Source organism: Vulpes lagopus, chromosome 7 (genome assembly GCF_018345385.1).
Source record: "Vulpes lagopus strain Blue_001 chromosome 7, ASM1834538v1, whole genome shotgun sequence".
Lineage (NCBI taxonomy): Eukaryota > Metazoa > Chordata > Mammalia > Carnivora > Canidae > Vulpes > Vulpes lagopus.
This window is the reverse complement of record NC_054830.1, coordinates 123,144,651-123,160,901: the sequence shown is the minus strand read 5'-3', so window position 1 is coordinate 123,160,901 and position 16,251 is coordinate 123,144,651. Positions and strand designations below refer to the sequence as shown.

General features: G+C 34.1%; 1 protein-coding gene across 1 annotated transcript in view; it reads right to left on the bottom strand.

Moving 5' to 3' along the window:
- Positions 1-1,217: 1,217 nt before the first annotated feature.
- The window catches only part of DTWD2 (DTW domain containing 2), a 102,477-nt gene continuing 87,443 nt past the window's right edge, over positions 1,218-16,251 (bottom strand). Inside the window, exons 5-6 of the mRNA XM_041764564.1 lie at positions 7,232-7,360; positions 1,218-1,702 (exon numbers count right to left, since the gene is read on the bottom strand). Coding sequence (XP_041620498.1) covers positions 1,532-1,702; positions 7,232-7,360 — 300 coding nt within the window. The 3' untranslated portion in view covers positions 1,218-1,531. The remainder of the gene's footprint in view (positions 1,703-7,231; positions 7,361-16,251) is intronic.

Below are 16,251 nucleotides of genomic sequence, written 5' to 3'. Positions count from 1 at the left end.
GTGAGAAGATGCTCAACATCACTTGTCATCAAGGAAATACAAATCAAAACCACCATGAGCTGTCATCTCACACCTGTCAGAATGGCTAGTATCAAAAAGACAAGTAATAACAAGGGCTGTCACAGAAAATGTGGAGAAAGGGGAACCCTCGTGCACTGCTGGGGGGAATGCAAAGTGGTGCAGCCACAGTGGAAAGCAGTATGGAGATTCCTCAAAAAGTTAAAAATAGAACTATTATATGATCTGGTAATTCCACTTCTGGATATTTAGCCAAGGAAAACAAAAAGACTACTTTGAAGATGCACCTCTGTGCTCACTGCAGCATTATTTACAATAGCCAAGATATAGAAATAACCTAAACAGCCATCAATGGATGAAAAAAGAAAATGCAGTGTGTATACATATACACAATGGATTATTATTCAGCCATAGAAAAGAATGAAATCTTGCCATTTGTGACAAAATGGATGGACCTGGAGGACATTAATACTCAGTGAAATAAGTCACAAAAAGATAAATATGATTTGATATCATTTATATGTGGAATCTTTAAAAAAAAAAAACTCATAGAAACAGAGTATAGACTGGTGTTTGCCAGAGGCAGAGGGTGTTTGGTGGGCAAAGTGGGTGAATGGGGTCAAAAGAAACTACCAGTTATAAAGTCATGGGGATATTAATATAAAGCATGGTGACTACAGTTAATAATTCTGTAAAATTGCAAATACTGCATATGGGAAAGTGTAAGAAAGTCGATCTTAAAAGTTCTCATCACCAGAAAAAAATTTTGTAAATATGTACGGTGAGGGACGTTAACTAGACTTATAATGTGGTGATTATTTTGCAATGTATTTAAATATTGAATCATTATGGTAAACACCTGAAACTAATAAAATCTTATATTCCAATTATACCTTAATACCAAAAAATTCAGGCAATTAATAGAACACTTAAATCAAAAAAAAAAAAAAAAAAGAACACTTAAATCATAATAGTTGAATTCAAATTTAGTCCCTAAAGAATATAGTCTCCTTAATCTGTTTTTCTATGAAATAAATTAATTCAATCTAAACTACTTGATGATCATTATTTTTGTTACTTATTGCAAACTATAAACTTTATGTGCAAGATTGCATACTGATGTAAATACCCTCTATTATAGGTCTATATCTATCTATAAACATTAATGAAAACAATACTGCCCCCATCAGATACAATAATTTCTTTCCATTTTATAAAGACAAACTTCTAACCTCTCTCAATAACTAATCACATTTCAAACAATGGATCTGAAAAAATGTATTAGAGGCACATTTTTTTAAAACAAATAAACTATAAAACCTTGCTTTTTATGGAGTCAGTGAAATTTTTTTGTTGTTTTTTTATGACTATTTGGTTTACTTCTTTCTGGGCAAGTTTAGTATGCAACTCTCATTCTTTAGACAGTCAAAAACTCACAGACTTAAATTTCTGGAAAACTTAACCTCGTCTTGTCAGTGAAAGACGCCATAACTAGCACCACGGAACAACTGTACTAAATTTTAACACTGTTCATTAACAGCTCCATTTTCCTGAGTTTGCGTTTGTTCTTTGGCATTGGCTTAGGATATAATCCATTCTTCAGAAGATGTTCCTTGCTGAGGCGAATTTGAGCACCATGCTGAAGCTGGAAAGAGCATAAAGCTTGAAGAGGACGAAGCAAAGTCTGTGAAGATAAAAAAAGATACTAAAATAGTGTCTGTAACGAATCATGATATTGTATATCTAGCTTTTTCTTCAGAAACAGGGACTGTTACGTTTCTCTTTACCATTATTGGCTTTTAACTATGAATAGTAATAGACATTCTACTAAATATATGATGATTTCTAGATATATAATTTCTTTTAATTCATATTTTACATAGCACTATGGAATTCCAGTAAAAAGACAAAAGTAGCTAATTTTCCATATAGATGATGAAGTCCAAATATACTTTTATACATTAATATATTCAAACACCTCAAAAAACTGTTACATTATAATAATTTAATCTGTAACAGAGTAAAAGAGATCTTTAGATATAAATTAGTTAATTTGGTTTCTTTTTTTTTAAAGATTTTATTCATTTATTTGAGAGAGAGAGACCACACTTGTGCATGCACACAAGTGGGGGAAGGGATGGAGAGGAGGAAACAAGTAGACTCCCCACTGAGTGCAGAGCCCAACGTCGAACTCAACTCTATCCCATGACTCTGAGATCATGACCTGAGCCAATATCAAGAATCAGACTATCAATGGACTGAGCTACCCTCTTAATTCAGTTTCCGTCACAGACTGATGAAGCTTCTGCTGCCTGAGAACAATCAGACAATGGCAGCAACGGGTGAGAGGCTTATTAACTCTCACACATTGGTCCAGGGACCACATACAAGTTAAATATCTCAGTTTTGGTGCATTTGAAATAATTCTAACTACCTACGTACCTGTCTAAAGCCAAATACCTACAAGACCAGTCATATAACATAACCACATAAACTGGGCGGACCCATATGATAACAAAGAATGGTGAAGCTTACAAAACAACTAGAGCACATGCCTGACCTCAAGTTTTTCAAATTCAAAGATTAAAAAAAAAAAAACACAACACCCTCTCACATGTTTAAAATATATTTTAAGTCAGATTCTTTCCCTGCTGTAAATCTTTCAAATAATAATAGCAAACTTGAGTAAGCAAACTTTTTTAGAAATAAAGGGAAAAGGGGCGCCTAGGTGGCTCACTCGGGTAAGCGTCTGCCTTCGGCTCAGGTCATGATACCAGCACTTTGTTCTTGCCTGGAAAAGACGGTTAGACGTGGGACAGCCATCTTGTGATTACAGTGCAATAAACGTAAAGATCAAAGTCAAATACGTCCGATGATGGACAGAAAGACAAAAGAGATCCCCAGCCCTGGACTGGTCACCTCAGCATTTCTTACATGCAGGAGAAAAAGAAGCCAGTATATACATGATTCAAGCACTGCAGTAACAGCTCTGTTACATGCAACCAAATGTAATCTCTGACACACATCAAAGGGAAAGAGACAAACACTCTGAAAAGCTCTGCGTGCCACTACTGTAGAAACCCCTTATATTTGCTATCATGATTTCTTTTAATGCCTTCATCTCATCAAATAAAAGAGGGAAAGTGGAAATGACTATATAATTCTTTACAGAGTCAGCATAGAATGACTGGATCCTGAAACCTCATCCCTAGAAAACATATCTAGGACTATATACAGACTGAGACAACTGAAGGTTCTATCACTATTCACCATGTTTATTAGATTCCTGAGGGACAGAACGCTAATATTCCTATTGTTAAGTTTACCTTCTGAAAATAAGATTCTATCATTTTTCTGAAGGAATTAAGAGAATGAGATTTGGAGAAAGTTCTGAATTAGATCCCCACTCCATCTCTGTGATAGTCAGTAGCGCTGTTCACAAATACACCAGTCCTCCATCTTTGAAGTTAGATAAGGCCATATAACTTTCTGCGGTTAGTGAAATATGGACATGAATACTGTGTGTTACCCCTGGGCAGAAGCTTTAAAAGAATGTATGATTCACAACTCCCCTTATGCCTTCCTTGATGAAAGGAGAATGACATATCTAGATGGTGCCTCCATCAGCCTGGCCCCTAACTGACTGCGGCAAGCACAAGCCCCCTGGCAGTCCCAATGGACACAAAGTGTGACAGAGGCACACAGCTCGGTTGTGTGTTGTGTTATGCCATTCTGACTTTGGAGTGTTAAGTTACTGCAGCCAGATCTAGCCAACACTGACTGGTATAATCATTACTAGCTATGTGTTCCCAGGTAAATCATACAACCTCTCCTTGCCATTTTATTCATCTGTAAAATGAGGAAACTGATGTCAAGCTTACAGGGTCATTATTAGGTTATAGTAAGTGGATGCATTTAATATGTTTAGCACAATACCTGATAATAAACAACAAGGCTTCTGTATGAACTAACAGATCTGAGGCAATGAGAAGCTATAGGAGAAATAGACTTGTTCAGAGGAACAAAGAAAATCCTCCACTTTCAAAACAAGTTCATTTCTAAAAGTTTATCTGAAGGGAAATCAGTATTTTGTAAATCCTTCTGTCTGCAGGTATAAAATGAGAGTTCTCCAGGGATCCTTACTGACCAGCTACTATTGTTGAGCAGAGTTAAGGCACATAGACTATACACACAGCTTAACCCTGTTTAGCTATACAGGCTCATAAGGTAACTTAAGCAGAAAAAATTCCATTTTAAAAAAGATTCCCAAGTTCAAGACTTCCAAGGTGTGAAAAAGCCCTGGTAAATATTACAATAGGTGAATGTAAATTACCAACCTTCAGTTCAGAATTTTGGTCAATGTATTGGCAAGAATCTGGGGGGAATGGGGACCGGCAAGGAACAACAACACAAGGATTAATGCTTCTGGAGCTCCTGGTGTTTGGCAATTAACACACATTACTCTACTCCATTCTCACAACAGTACTAAGAGGTAACTGTTCTTGATACATTGTAGATAAATTAACAAGCACAAGGAGATTATATGACTTGCTCAGGGGCAAAAAGTGATGATGATAAGTGATGGAGGTTTCATTCAAACCTGCTTCAAAGCTCACCCAGAGCTACTGTGAGTGTCTTAAGAACTGCTCAGGAATAAAGGACGAGGATGAAACAACAGACTAAGAAGGCTATTCCATGCCAAGTTCTTTATTTTGAGGAGCCCTACTTACCTTTATTCAGCAGAATAAAGCCAACTGAAAAATTACTACTCTGCCCCATTGTCTTAATATTTCATTAGGAGGCCCCTAATTAAAGGTTACTGGGGGGAAAATATAGGTCACAGTCTTCCTCTCCATGAAAGGGAACACACCTATGTTCAGAACAGATGGTAACTGCATTTCTCAGAGGAATGAACTGATATATATATTTTTTAAATTGTAGCCAGATCTGAACAGGCTAAACTTGGGATTCCCCTACTGGGAAAGCTAATTTTTTTTTTTTTTTTTTTTTGCCAGCTGTAATAATAAGCAACTTGGGATGTTCCATTATGCATTTCTTCTGCTTTTGCTCCAGCCAATAATCTTATCAGCACCTCCCAAATCACACATCTGATTGTCAAACACCCTTTTTCCACTCCTGGCCACTGAAGTATGACTACTCCTGGTGATCAAAGCAAACAGAAAGAGAACTGCAGGACCTGGCTATCACTTTGGGATTTCATGTACAATTTGATCCACAGACAATAACAAAAGCTGAAGACAGGACGGATCCTGTCGCCATTCTGTATCTTGAACTTTGCTTGTTGTTAGATATTGTACTCAGAACTTAAGGTAAGCTTCCTGCTGTAACTGTACCTTAACTAATATCAGAATCATACATCTTATGAAACTAGGAAGGGAGGAGCAGTAGCAGCACTGGCAGTAGCAGTAAAAAATGATCAAAAACCCTAGCCCTACTATATTACAACATTATTAAATCACTACCACTACCAATATTAAAGTTTCTATTTAGAATTGAAGTAAAGACCTAATTCCAATGTAGAAATAAGAGATATAAGTCCATAGACAATTCTTTTCAGAACCCAAAAGGAGGAGAAGAAATAAAGTTTCAAATCCACAGCCAAAGAATATTACATATTTCCCTCAAGATCTGAACATTTAATGGGTCCTTGGTCTGATGTTGGCTGATCATAGAGTTTTAAATCAACAAAATGGAAAATACAGAGACTGTACAGAAAGCGAATTTAAATAATAGCACTCAGCTTCATCTTTAAGATACCTAAAAAGAGTACGTTATTTTTTCAAGAATATATAAACAAAATGGAAAAACAAGTATAGGGGTATATAAAGTGCTATGTTGATGGCTAGGTATATGGGAGCAGGTGCTAAAGTTAGAGTGGAGGGAGAAAAGTTGAAAACACTCTCTGGTCATTTAGAAAAAGATGTATGGTTCCTCATGAAATTTTTTTCTTTCTCAAAGGAGAGAGAATAGACAGAGAAATTGCCTAGACACAAAATAAAGTCTACTTACTTACACAGATACACACACAAAAAAAGCCTACTCATGAAAGCCTACTTCTTTTCAAAAGAAGAAAAGCCTCCAACTCTGACATTTCCCATAGCTTAGGGTAGAGAAGAGGCAAAAGGCAATTCAAGACTTGCTCCTGGCATTCTTTAACTCTCCTTGCTCTGGACATCTTCTGTTCTTTTTCTTGGTAACTTATCCAGTTTCTCTGATCTGAGCTTTTATTCATTACTGAAATTTCCTTCATGGGTAAGGCACACTCTTGTAATAGTACCCATAGTGTATCATGAGAGAGAGAGAGAAAAAGAGAGACAGAGAGAGACAGAGGAGGCAGGAATGAGTACTCTGTGTATGTGTGTATTGTATGTGTCAGAAAGAAGAGTCCTAAAACCCCATTTAGCTATGCTTATTATCCTCTGACTTTTCTTCTTGAGTTATATTTATCAAAAATCTTCAGTGATTAAAATAGTCTAATAATTTATCTTATTTTGCTATTCTTTTTTTTTTTCTTTTGCCTTAAGTGCAAAGTTTCCTACATGTTCCAAAAGATGGAGGTGTTGTTTGTGAGCTCGATGAACATTATTCTTTACTTATGATTATTAATTATATATGAAATCATCAGGCTTTTATGGAAATTAAATAAAATGATGATTGCAGGTTATAACCTTTTCATATTCTGCAGGTGTTTTTTTCCTCAAAAAATTATCTTTCTTCTACTCTAACTAAGCAAGCAGTGAATAAGATAAACAGAAAGTTGGTACACCTTCTTAAATAAAAGCACCAATAGAAAAAAGAGTTGCTGTAAAATATTCTTTTAATTATAAAAGAAAAAAGTTGTGTATAAGAAAACAAAATGCTAAAAGAAATATACAAAATAATTAAAGAAAAATCTAACCAAAAAAACCCTGTATTTAATGTTGTACTACTTAAAAGCAATTTAGCTTATTACAAATGCTGTTTGCACAGCTTAGAATGAATATTTAAATAATGCAATCTGGATGCTAAACTAACACAGAAAAACACCAGAGGGGGGAAAGAAGGTTATAAATGCACGCAAATTTCTATCACAGATACATTCAATTTGACACCTGAGTTGCAAATCTCATAAATTACACATTTCTAAATTTTCTAGATAAAATCTAACCAAACTGCTTACTTTCAAAAAATATATAACCTTCCAAAGACATACCTCTTGTATGTAATTATTTTTCTCCAAAATGGAAAGAGCAGCAGCTGCACATTCCAGTGTAGAAAGGCACCTATTAGTTGGTTGCGTCCGAATTACATACTGACTAGAAATGCTAGTTTTTAACTGCACCTGAAACCAAAAAACAGAATAACAGAATATAATTTTGTTTTAAATTTAAAATTTAAAGTCTATGTTTTAACTACTAGTTAATTTCCTTCCAAAATTGCCAGTTTAGAAGTATTAAAGGCATTGGGAAGCTCAATGGCTCAGTTGGGTAAGCATCACCGGGAGCCCGATGTGGGATTCGATCCCGGGTCTCCAGGATCGCGCCCTGGGCCAAAGGCAGGCGCCAAACCGCTGCGCCACCCAGGGATCCCAGCATCCAACTTTTGATTTCAGCTTAGGTCATGATCTCAGGGTCATGAGATCAGGCCCCACATCAGCTCCAAGCTCAGCAGGGAGTTTGCTTGAGATTCTTACTCTCCCTCTACTTCTGCACCACCCTCCCACCCCGCTCATGCTCTCTCTCTCAAATAAATAAATAAATAAATCCTTTTTCAAAAAAATATTAAATGTATCAGTATCTTTCATACATAATATCCTTTGGTTATTGTTATTGTTAAATAAAGAGGATACTTACACATATATCTGATATTGAAAATATATCCAAAATACATGCGAATTCTACAAATTGTAAGTAAAAAGACTAATAACGCCTTCCCAGTGGGCATAAGAATGAAAAGACACCTCACAAAAGAAAATATAAGAAAGGCAAATAGGTGCACGTAAAAGTGCTCATAAGACTTAATGAAAATTAAAATCACAATGAGATAACATTTCACACTTGCTAAAACAGTTAAAATCAAAAAGACTAACACCACCAAATGGAGAGAATATGGAACAAATGAAACCTTCATGCATTGTAGTGAAAGTGAAAATAATTAATCACTTGGAGAACTGACAGGTTTTTTTAATTTAATTTTATGGTTTAGTCTTCCATTATCTCTTAATATAAATTGACAGGTGTATGACTGTATGCACACGTGCACATACACACACGTTTAGCTGAGAAAGACCTGATGACTGACACAGAGTCTGACATAAGAAAGACAAAAGAAAATCAAATGTCAACATTCTGACCTTTTGATTCCTATTTTAATTAAATGAATCTCAAGTAATCTTACAATCATGAAACTATATCCTAGCCCACACTCTTTACAGAATCACATTTAAAGATTTGTGGGTAGATGAGAATTTCAGCTTTTACTCATAAAATATATAAGCATGTGGAATGAAGTTGTGGTGTCTATGTCTTAACACACAGCAACTTAATAAAATCGGGTGTTCTTTCTCCTTTTCTACCTCCTCTGAAGTTACGTGAGTCTCTCATCCCTTCACAATGGAAATTTGTCCCTCAGTCCTCTTCTTCCTTTGTTACTTATGCAGTCTCCCCATGATGAGACATATGGTCCTTCTACTCTGAATGCATTTTGTTCCAAGAATTCTCTACAACTTGTATCCTCAAAAAGAGGAAGAGGGAGAGAGGAAGAGAAAGGGAGAAAAGCAAAGTTGGCATTGTAAAAGATTTACTACAGAATGTATTTAGTTTTGGAAAGCATTCTTTACAGCATATTTAACTAATAATGTTTTAGAAATAATCATACTTTAAAATCACTCTGCATTTCTACCAACTTTAGTAAAACATGGAAAATAGATGCAGGGAGGGAAAGAGATGGAGACAAATGGTTACAGAAAGATGTATAATGATAAAAAGAAAGCCTATGATTACATAACTGTAAGAATAATTCATAATGTTGATTAACTGTAATTACTAACAGCTTTGATATGACATCAGGTCAACTAGAAAACAGAGTACAGCCAGCTACTGCTTTCAGCACTCAAGTCTATAACTGGAGAATTTGATAATAAATCTCTGATTACAACAAAAACAACTTTGGGAAACATGCAAAGTTCATAATGAATTTTGCTTATTGGAACAAATTTGATTCTATTTCTTTTCTTTTTTTAAGATTTATTTTATTTATTTGAGAGAGAGTGAGCAGGAGGCAGGGGCAGAAGAAGAAGGCGAGAGAATCTCAAACAGACTCTGCGCTGACTGCAGAGCCCCATGAAGGGCTCAATCTCACAACACTGAGATCTCAACATGAGCTGAAGCTAAGAGTCAAGGCTTAACCTATTGTGCCACCCAGGCACCCCGGAACAAATTTGATTTTTAAAAAAAGAAGTTTGTAAAAAAATAAAATAATATTTTAAAAAATAAAAAAGAAGTTTGCTATTTCAGAGAAGAGTTTCACTTCTTACTGTGACCCACATGGCTATATAAAAAACTCAGATTCTGAAATTTACCAAAGGTTAGAAGACTTCATAATGTCCTTCACAAATCATCTCTCCAGGACCAGATATATTTAAAAGTGTAAGTAACTAAGATCTGTCATACCATCGATATATGCATGTTATTAGAGCATGTTAATGTGATCTCACAGGGTCTATTATGCTTTTGTGCTATCTTACCTTCACCACTCTTGATTCAGTAGGTAAGTGAGCAAAAACAAAAAGAAATACTGTTGATCCATCTTCTCGAGAAATCACAGGCATCATAATAAATAATGTCAGAAAGTGCCTTGTCTTAAAGAAAAATTCAAGAAAATCCAAGGCAAAAATAACCATTCCAATAAAAGAAAAAATTAATACCTGACTAAAGTATGAGAGTCTGTTGAAAGACCAGGATTATTATATCAAACCTGATAATAGCTAATCAATTAATCTTAATCAAGTTATTTCATTTCTCAGTTCTTCCTCACCTATAAACATCTTATAGATGGACCTAATGGTGTTAAAACCTATCTTTTAGCAATCAATCCTAAGTTACATATAATATATAATAACTATAATTATATGTCATAATACAATTAATGTATCATATAATTATTATAATAGTGATATATAATTATTACACAGAAACTTAATTTCCAAATATGAAAAGCCATGCTGACTCAAAGAACACTTCAGTAATTTTGAACTTTTTGGAAGCTAGTTCTCTTTGGGTTTAAGTCGTTTGACTATTCTTGATGTAACTTCTTTAGGAACAGGAAAATCAGTGGTTGGTTTAGAATTCTACTGGTATGGATTGTGAGGCTATAATATAACTCCCATTTTATAAACAGCCAACTCTTCCAATTCTTGTTTCTAGATTTAGCATCAGATCTTTTCCATTGACCCTCTGAATTGGCTAAAATTTGAATTCCTGGAAACTCTTTTGTTATAATGCCTTCCTTCTCTCCTATTAAATCTTAAATATATATTTAACACACAAGAATACCTAGTTAACAGTCTGAAACTGATCGCCTTTAAAAAGGGCTTTTTCAAATATTTCCTTCCTAGCAAAACTTTAGCTGTTTTTAAGTGACGTGTCATTAAAAATCTGGATGACATAGCATGTACAGTAGTTTAGTAACGGCTTTTAGGGCCACAAAACAAGTAAATATGGAAGGCAATAACATGCCATGGCTTCCCTGCATAATATAATGTAAGCATTTTTAAATAATTTACTATAATATAGTCAATTCATTTGTCAAACAAAATAAACTAAAAAAAGACCTCAAAATTAAAACTTTAATTCATACCTCCAGGCCTCACAAATGTTTTATCTTTATAATTTGATGGTGACTACTTGTTATCTGTACTCAGGCTATTTTAAGCCAAGTTTCATTACTAAATAAAATTACTGTGTTTCTCAATTATTAAGAATCACAAGACCTTCTAATCACTTGATCAGCCTCCTTATAGGTTTCTAGGAAAAGCAATCTATTTTCCAGGCATCCTGAAACAATTCTTGTCTAGAATAGGCTGAAATAAACTCCCTTTTAGTAGTATCCTAAAGTCTTCACCACTGGAAGACACACATAAAAACCCTCCTTTCTTCAGCAGCCTTTCTTCTATGACCTTCCACAAGCAAGATTCATCATCTAAGCCTATGAGCAGACCTCTGAAAGAGAGGCACTAAATCTTTTCCTCTAGCCTTAATCTTTCAATCCCCTTCATTCCTTTCATTCCCTCAGTTTAATTCAACAATATGATCTAATAGTGGTAAGAGTCTAACTTTGGCATCAGACAGTTGCCAGTTCTAACAAAGACTTAGGCACTTATGTTCAAAGTTTCATGTACTTACTGGACGCTAAGTGCCCTACCAGATAATGTGCACGTACTGTCACTTTTAATACTCACAAAGACCCTATGAAGTAAGTACTATTATGAGCTCCAATTGTACTCAAGACAGAACAAAAGCACAGAAGGTGAAGTAACTAACTCAAGGTTCTAAAATCAGTCATGGTGGAGCAGACAAATGAATCTATAAAGTCTTATTCAAGAGCAGAACTCTTATCACCAAGCTAATAATTAAAGGTTAGGCAAACTTCAAAACATGAAACAAATAAAAACAATGCTAGTCTTCTGGAAAGCAAGACTGAGGCACCTCTCAAGAATTGTAGGGTTCTTCTGAACATGGTTTTAAAACAATGACATAGAAGGAAGGGTCTTCTTCTACACAGTATGAAAGTTACTCACAAACATCAGTATCCATGCCTTAATCCGGCACTGCCACACTCTGAAGCCTACAAAATTCTTTCATAGAGATTTCAGGACTAATGTTGAAACACAGAAAATTTGATGAAAATAAAAGTGAAACAGGCATTAGTTATAGATAAAATGGTAATATTAGTGTTACTTCCTAAATACGTGATTGTTCAAGTTACTTTTCTTTTTTTTTTTTTCTGAGTTGGCCTGAGAAATGTCATTTCATAACGGAACTTCTCTGGGAAAACCTATTTCCAAAAAAACCCCACCACTTCTAGAATAGCTTTGGTTTAAAATTTATACATCAAAATGAGAAATAAGTTAGGTGTTAATTCTCCAAAATACAAAAACTTTCATGTTAAAATTGCAAATACACAATTGATAAGCCTGAAAATTAAGCACTTACAAATTTCAAATTTTAGCAACTCCAAATAATGATACAAAATTAAAATTCTACTAACTCACAAATTTAGCCAAATATCTTGATCACTGATTTATCTTGTTAAGAAAAACATCTAATCTGCCAGTTTGTCTTTCACAAAACTCCCAATTTAGCCATATCTGAAGTCAATGGAACTGTGGGTATGGAAATATATCCAAAAGCAAAGTACAAACACAAAAATTCATGGGATCAAAGAATTGAAGTAATCTTTCGATCTCCTTGTTCTTAGTCATGATTATTCTTTAAAAATTTCTGAATTTACAGAATTTTCCTAAAATTGAAAATAATACTGAAATATAATAATCTCTCATAATTCAATAAAACAAATATTTATTTGAATTTATAAGCTTCCTCTTTAAAGAATTAATGGAGGCATGAAAATAAAACTTCTTTAATATTATTGACAATGATAACTTTAGAGCAATGTTGGTAAATTAACAAAACTTTACACCACCAAACAATGTCGAAAAAGAATGTCACTATAGATTACAAGCCTCTGCATTACTTTCTACTGTCCTGAATCCTAGTTTTTCCAACAACAGTTACTAAAGACAAGTCTCTGTTGAACAATGCTATAGAAACTAACTTATGTTATATCCACTGAAACTCAAAATGTCCAACCTAAATACACTTATAGATATGCACTCTTTCACATTAGGTTTATATCAGTTTATATCCTTTATCAAGAAACTTGAATTAGAAACTTATTCAGGATATGAGAAACTGACTTATGAACTAGTCTTATCTAAATAATAATCAATTTTATAATGTCTTGCTAGTCAAACATTGTTCACCAAAGATGAACCTCATTCAACAATTAGCAGTACTGTTTCAGAAGCCATAATGGCTTCATAAATGGCTACAGAAAAATGAATCATAAATTAGCCTAAGTGTGAAATAAAGCATATATTATACCATTGCTTCATCAGTTGGTTTGCCAGATAAGGCTTATTTTAAAATTCACCGTTAGGGTCACCTGGGTGGCTCAGTGATTATTAGGTGTCTGCCTTTGGCTCAGCGTGTGATCCCATAGTCCCAGAATCAAATCCCACACTGGGCTCCCTGCATGGAGCCTTCTTCTCCTTCTGCCTATGTCTCTTCCTCTCTCTCTCTGTCTCTCATGAATAAATAAATAAAATCTTAAAAAAAAATAAAATAAAATTCACTGAATTAAAGTGTACATTTTATTTATTAAAAACTTTTGTTTCTTCTGTAACTTTGAATTAAAATAGTGTGTATGAATTGGGATGCATTCCAGAAGGAACAATAAACAACTAAAAGCATGAGATGGGAAGTTAGATACACCTAAATTTAAATCTACATAATAGTTGGGTAGCTTCCAACAAGTTTCTTGAATTCTCAGAGACTAAAACATTGACAACTTCAGAGGATGACTGCTTTGAGGAGCTAGTCTGAAGGGAGTGTTTAGCAATGCACGCCATACAGTAAGTGCTCAATACAGGCAAAGATGGTGAGGAAGGTGGTTGTACTGATGCTACTGATGGGGATCAGGATGGTGGCGGTGGTAATTCATAATGCTTTCTTTCTTCATAATCTAATGAATAATTGTGAAGCTCTCAGATTTACTACAATACATCCAGATGAACAGTCTAAACAAGGGTGTGGAATGAGGTGGAATTTAGGACAGAGCCAGAAGTCAGCTTTTACATGATGGAAGAAAAGCTATGGCACAGGAAAGAGAAGAAGAGAGAGGTTTTACTGAATATCAGGAGAAAAAAAAGGTCACTTTGCCAGGTGAATAAAATATTCCTAGAGTTAAAAGCCTGTGGAGGTTAAAAAAAAAAAGTAGAAATATTTTCACTCAAGAAATTATTTATAGACAAGGAAAATACTAGGTTTTTATTCTTTAACCTTTTTTTTTTTTTTTATTCTTTAACCTTTGAAGTATGTGATCCGAGCATCATTAAAAAGTGCCATCATCATAAAATAATTAGATTTTATATCCGTATCTTTAGATATTTCTTTAAAACATCCCCATACAATACCATATAACAAAAAATAGACCAAGAATTTAAGTATTTTTGAAAGTCACTTTTAAAAGAAAAAAAATTTATTTCTTGCATGAACTTGCATGATAATATTACCTGGCAAATATTTTCTACATATTTTCTCATCTTCCAATACTTCATGTGTGTGACTTAATCTGTAATGTTTAATTGATTTTATGACAGTGCAGAGAGACATAAAAAAGAATTAATTAACAACAGGTTGCTATGTTCCTGTGAACAATAAAGAGTACAAGTTACCTTAATAGTAAGAAATTATGTGTTGCAGAGTATCAGAACTTCTAAGACCTGGGTGCATTTATACTAATTATTTGACTTTTTGTGTACAACTGAACCAAACATGTAGATTTATAAATATCTATATATCACTGTCTCAATTACAGTCTGTATTTTATAGAGCAAGATAGCAAAATCCTAAATAAAAGGAGACATACACTATGTTCACAGGATAAAAGTATTGCATAGATGTTAATTCTCAAAATTTGACTTATGAGTTAATGTAATTTCAGTAAAAATCTGAAGAAGTTTTTTTGTGTGATTCATAAAGCTGATTCTGAAATTACATGTTAATGCTAAGGGGAAAAATGATAAAGTATTCTTGAAGAACACAGCAGAAAAACCTGCTCTACCAGTTAGACTTCGTGTAAAGAAAGCAACATTGATAGACCGTGTGGAACTGGCAGAGAGACGTATAAACCAACAGAAAAGAATTTAAAGCATAGAAATATATTTTCACATAGGTGCACAAGTGATATATGATAGAGGTAGCACTCCAACGCAGTTTTATACAGGCATTTTCAGTGAATGGTGCTGAGACAATAAATGTGCAATAATCCAGGCAGCCATATAGGAGGAAAAAATGAAATTAGACCCATAGCTCACACCAAATACAAAAATCAATTACAGGTAGATTAAATACAAACATAAAAGATAAAACTGCAAACTTTTAGAAGGTAACATGAGAGAATATGAGAGAGGTAAGAATGAATGTTGTAACACAAAAAAACATTAACCCTGGAAAAAAAAAGGACTAAGAAATTCAACGACATTAAAATCTAAAATTCCATTTACCAAAACACAGTATAAAAAGAGTGAAAAGACAATATATTTGTAATTATACAATTCCCAAATGGCTCAGACCCAGAATACATAAAGAACTCCTAGAAACCAGTAAGAAAAAAGTCAAAAAGCTAAAAGAAAAATGGCTAAGAGATGTTAATACATAATTCAACAAAAAGAACATCTAAGTGGCTAATAAAAGTATTTTAAAAAGTGTTAAGTCACATTAATAAACATAATAATTAAAACAAAATGAGAAGCTACTACACACTCATAAGATTGGCAAAAACTTTAGAACACTGGCCTTACCAAATGTTAGAGGAACAATAGCCATACATCACTGGTGGGCACGTAAACAGTTACAATCATTAAAAGCAATTTGGTTCAATCTAGTAAAACTGAAATTATGCTTAACCCATGACCTATCTATTTCATGTCTATGTATATACTGAAAGGAACTCTTGCATATGTACATCAAGCTATATATGCACAAGAAGATTCACAGAAGCACCTATCATAATAGAAGCAAGCTGAAAACAACCCCAATGTCTACCAATAACAGAATGCATAGTAACATATCCACATAATGAAAATGAGCAAAGTCCAGATATGTACATGACACAGATGAGTCTTAAAGATATGATACTGAAGAAAGACAATATACAAGAAAGCATCCATAGTACGGCGTGGTTTCCAAAAAGTTCAAAAATTAGGCAAAACTCTAACATTTAGGGCTACATATATTTATAAATAAAAAAAGATAATTGCAATAAAGGTCAGGATACTGTTACCTGTGGAGGTATGAAAGGTGGTGAAGGAGGTAGTGACACATGGTAGAAAGGGGACCTAGGCCTTTTGGGGTGCCAACAACATTCTATTGCTTAAATGGTGGCTATATG